Source organism: Mizuhopecten yessoensis, unplaced genomic scaffold (genome assembly GCF_002113885.1).
Source record: "Mizuhopecten yessoensis strain PY_sf001 unplaced genomic scaffold, ASM211388v2 scaffold10751, whole genome shotgun sequence".
NCBI classification, from domain to species: Eukaryota; Metazoa; Mollusca; class Bivalvia; order Pectinida; family Pectinidae; genus Mizuhopecten; species Mizuhopecten yessoensis.
This window is the reverse complement of record NW_018408703.1, coordinates 1-4,458: the sequence shown is the minus strand read 5'-3', so window position 1 is coordinate 4,458 and position 4,458 is coordinate 1. Positions and strand designations below refer to the sequence as shown.

The window sequence follows — 4,458 nt, the reverse complement described above, 5'->3', positions numbered from 1 at the left end:
TTTGACATATTTGACCCCTGTGACCTTGAAAGTAGGTCAAGGTCATTTTCATTCTCAAACTTTGTTGGGCTCTATCCCAGGAAGCCATCAGCCAAATATGAAGATTCTATACCTTTTAGTTTTTTAGAAGAAGTCGTTTGAAGTTTTTGACATATTTGACCACTGTGACCTTGAAAACAGGTCAAGGTCATTTTCGTTCTCAAACGTTGTAGGGCTCCTACCAACGAAGCTTTCAGCCAAATATCATGAGTCTAGGCCTGTCCGTTCTTCAGAAGAAGTTGTTTAAAGGAAAAGTTGACGGACGGACGCCGCACCACGGCATAAGCTCACTTGGCACTCCGTACCAGGTGAGCTAAAAACGACAAAGAATAAAGTACTACAGAATCCAAATTTCCCTACGATTTCATCTCTCCACCAGCCAGATAAAAAATAACAATACTGACTGCTGTGACTACTGTGACATTTCAATAATTAGAGTCTGACTAGAGCATTACATTTCAATGAGAATAATCAACATAACCCATTCAATGGTTCCAAGTATTAACCGTACCACAAGCACATAAAAGTGACTCGAAACTATTCTACTACCCTATCCAATTTCCTCTTAGTATATCATGATCCAATATACTATAATGAATGTTCTTCAAATAAACAGTTCTAATTCACAGTTCCAATACACAGTTCAAATACTACGTTCTACTTCGAATGTTACATATTGGAAGCCACTGGATCCTTTATCACTTCCCACAAATGATAGAGTCCCGGCGCGTGAACCCCAGGTGTATCGCCGTCCACGTTGATGTGCTGCTTGAGCCGTAGAGGGATGGTCCGTGTGGTCAGCTATAGACGTACACTCATATGTCTAGATAAAGTTTAGGTCGTTCGCCCATGTTCTGTACGTTGAACTGGTCCTGCCTGGGCTCAAGCCATGCGCAGCTGTCCTGGTTAGGTTCCCACCCTGGTGTCTAGCCCATCACTCGTTCACCACGGAGCTTTTCCATGGCCAAAACTAGCCCTAAACAGCAATACATCGACAATTTTCTCCCACTCGACAACATGCCCGCCGCCCAGGTGAATGTTTTCTCCTCTACCCGGAGATCGGCCTCTACCCGGAGATCGGCCTATCTTATTTCTGATTGGCTAAAAACTTCCACCCGGCCTAGTACATGTAAACCCCGCAGCTACCGATATCTACATTGTAAAACAGGGTAAAAATAATAAGTGGCAAAATTCAAATCCCGCTAAGTTGCGGTATATATATTTCTAGTCCAGAAATATCATAACTTAATTCTACAGGTATACATAAAACCCTAACTACATGTCATACCGTGACAGTTTGAACATATTGTATGGTGACAAATCATGGTCTTTCTTACTCATTGACCTGTTGGTGACCTTTAATATTTTCTTTCCACTTTACAGTTCAAATGGACAACGGTATCTACCAAATTATTGATATCAAAGTACAGGAAGTATGAACCGAAGTTTAAATCATCAGTGAATAAAATATCTGTCTGGAAACAAATTGCAACTGAAATGAAAGAGCGGCATTACAATGTTCCTCATTACAACTGCGAGAAAACCTTAAAGCAACATTATAAGTCGGTTGTTGTCCACAACAAGAAAACAGGGAACCATCGAAGAACATTGGAATATGTTGTTGAAATGCAAGAGATTCTGAAAGGAGATCGAGCCATATCACCGCCATGCAATAAATGTGCTGAAGCTCCCATGCAGACTTACCAGGTTGGGGGGGGACCCATGGAGAGATGGGCTTTGGATGTGTTGGGACCCTTTCCTTTAAGCAACAGAGGAAATATTTATCTACCTGTAGTTGCCGATTATTTTACTAAGTGGGTGGATGCTATACCAATGAGAAACCAAAAAGCTATAACAGTAGCTCAGAAATGTGTAGAAAGGGTTGTTACCATATTTGGAACTCCTATGCAACTACACTCAGATAAAGGGACAAATTTTAAGTCTGAAGTGTTCAAGGAAATGTGCAAAATATTGGGAATAGAGAAGACTAGAACCACCCCATATAGACCTCAATCTGATGGGATGGTTGAACGAAACAATAGAGGATATGCTCTCGGCTTTTGTCGCCGAAAACAAGAAAGACTGGGATGACTACATATACCTACTAATGATGGCTTATCGGTGTTCGGTACACGAATCAACTGGAGTGTCTCCCTGCGAGACGACCTTTGGGCGAAGCATAAATCTTCCCATTGACCTGGTGTGGGGACGGATAGAATCTGAAAATGACAAAATTCAGACAGATTTTGCTATGGAGCTAAGACATAAATTAGACAAAATACATGAGTTTGGTAGAGGACGCCTGAAACTGACTACTGACAATATGAAGAAAAATCATGACAGGAACAATACAGTTAAACCCATTTAAGAGTGGAGATCTTGTCAGGTTATATAACCCTAGTTATAAAGGGAAAGAAACAAAACTTCACTGGGGAATCCCTACAGGGTGGCACAAAAACTTAATGATGTTGTTTACCGGGTGCAGAAAACCCGCCGGAGTAAATTCAGAATTGTTCACCACAAGCACATGAAAGTATATAATGGCACCAACACCTGGGGAGACTAGGTGGGAATTAGCTCTACACATCCATGCTGGATAGGAACCTATATATATATTTATTGATATAATGGACAAAACAAATTTACCAGTATTTAACAAGAGATCGTTTATTAAAAATAAGCTTTTGGTTTCTTGACAGACAATTACAAGATACGAATGCCGAATGTGCAACGACGGCAGCGACTATGCCAAGCTATATTTTGTAGAGACGCACATGATGGCTGCCCATTCGGGTTATATATTCCGATGTTCTATGTGCAAGGGAATAGCCAATAGTGTGGATGTAAGACATGCCAAATGTATTGGGGGAGTGATGGAGACGGTGAAGAGAACAACAATGACATTTTCTAATGTAGAAGAAGATGAGTTTATCAGCTTCCAGAGAGGGAGAAGGCCGAGTATTGTAAAGATAACTCGGGAGCCACAAACACACCAGGAAAGGCAGGAGGGAAGCAGAAATGGCCTCAAGACACCGAGGAAGGCGATCGCCGGCAAGGGGACAACCACCTAAGGTTGCATCTGTTGAACACAGGGTCACTTCACTTAAACCCAAAGTCCTGGATAGCCGGAAGCCGCTTTCCCAGTCGGAGGCGCCGACTAGGAAAAGAACCATGCCCGTTCCCCCACACCAGCCAGAGCGAAGGAAAGTCTCAACACCTAAGCGTCCCAGAATTTTTACCTCATCAGAAGAGGAGTCCTCTTCGGACCTGGAAGCAGATCTCACGATGTCGGAGTGCTTAATTCACGTGTCAGATGAGGAGCCAGATGAGCCGGAAATACAGCAAATTGAGCCGGAATTACAGCAGATTGAGCCGGATATACAGGGACTGGAGCCGGAGGTGCAAGAACCGGAACCAGAAATCCAGGATCTTGAGCCAGAGATCGTGGAAGCACTGCCGGAAATCCAGGAAACGCAGCTTGGGGAAGTACATATACAGCCAGAGAAGGAAAGCACCACCATTGTAAATGAGGATGATGAGAATCATCAGGAGACACCTGATACAGCCAGAAATGAGGACGAGTAGTGTGCTGTCAGCCTCTTTAATTACACATCGACAGACAGAAGGAGAGAAATTCATCACAAGTGCAGCAAAATTATTGGCCGAACCCAGCATCCTATCACTTATGGTGCAGAAGGACTCCAAACACCAACCATATGAAGTGGCACATAAGTACTTGTATTTCTTGGACCGTGACGGGAAGAATTTCAGGGTAGTTCTCAACTATTTGATGAATTTGAAGGTGTCACCCTCACATAGGATATTGCCAAATGGGACAAGGGAACTAGAAGAACCTGCTGGCCGAGGAACTTTATTATGAACTTGAGGGGTTAGTTAAGATTGTAAGGGAGAGGAGAGACTTAGGGAATATGAATATGTTACAGCTCGTTGGGGGAGTGGTCATTATATACGTTGTCAGTGTTTTACCTAGGGTATAACTGAAACCATTGAACTTCCATTAAACTTCCATTAAACAAAAATTGGTCTTCTATTGGGGCAAACACACACAAAATAGAGTTATTAAAATGAAATAAGTACAATAGTTGTATACACAAAATGTATATATATAATTTTGCATAGAAAGCAAAGTTTTCACATTTGAATCCCAAATGAAATATATTCAAATCAAATCGAGGATAATATAGTGTCAATACTCAATTCCTTGCAGTTGAGTGCATTGGTATTCATGTATTATTAGTTTTATATATAATGAACTTAGCGAGAAAACCCTTCTCCTTTCCGGCGTTTGTTTAATTCGGTTATTCAGAGTAATTCATATAACCAGGGACGTATATCAACAATTTAGCAGCGCGAGTAAATGGAATTTTAAAGATAAATAATGCATGTTTAACTTGCATC

At 41.7% G+C, this 4,458-nt stretch overlaps 1 protein-coding gene across 1 annotated transcript; it reads left to right on the top strand.

Annotated features, from left to right (window-relative positions):
- The first annotated feature begins 3,210 nt into the window (after window positions 1-3,210).
- On the top strand, window positions 3,211-3,624 carry LOC110462128 (titin-like). The gene has a single exon (XM_021515965.1). It carries the CDS (start codon window positions 3,211-3,213, stop codon window positions 3,622-3,624), a length of 414 nt encoding a protein of 137 aa, XP_021371640.1.
- The last annotated feature ends 834 nt before the right edge of the window (window positions 3,625-4,458 follow it).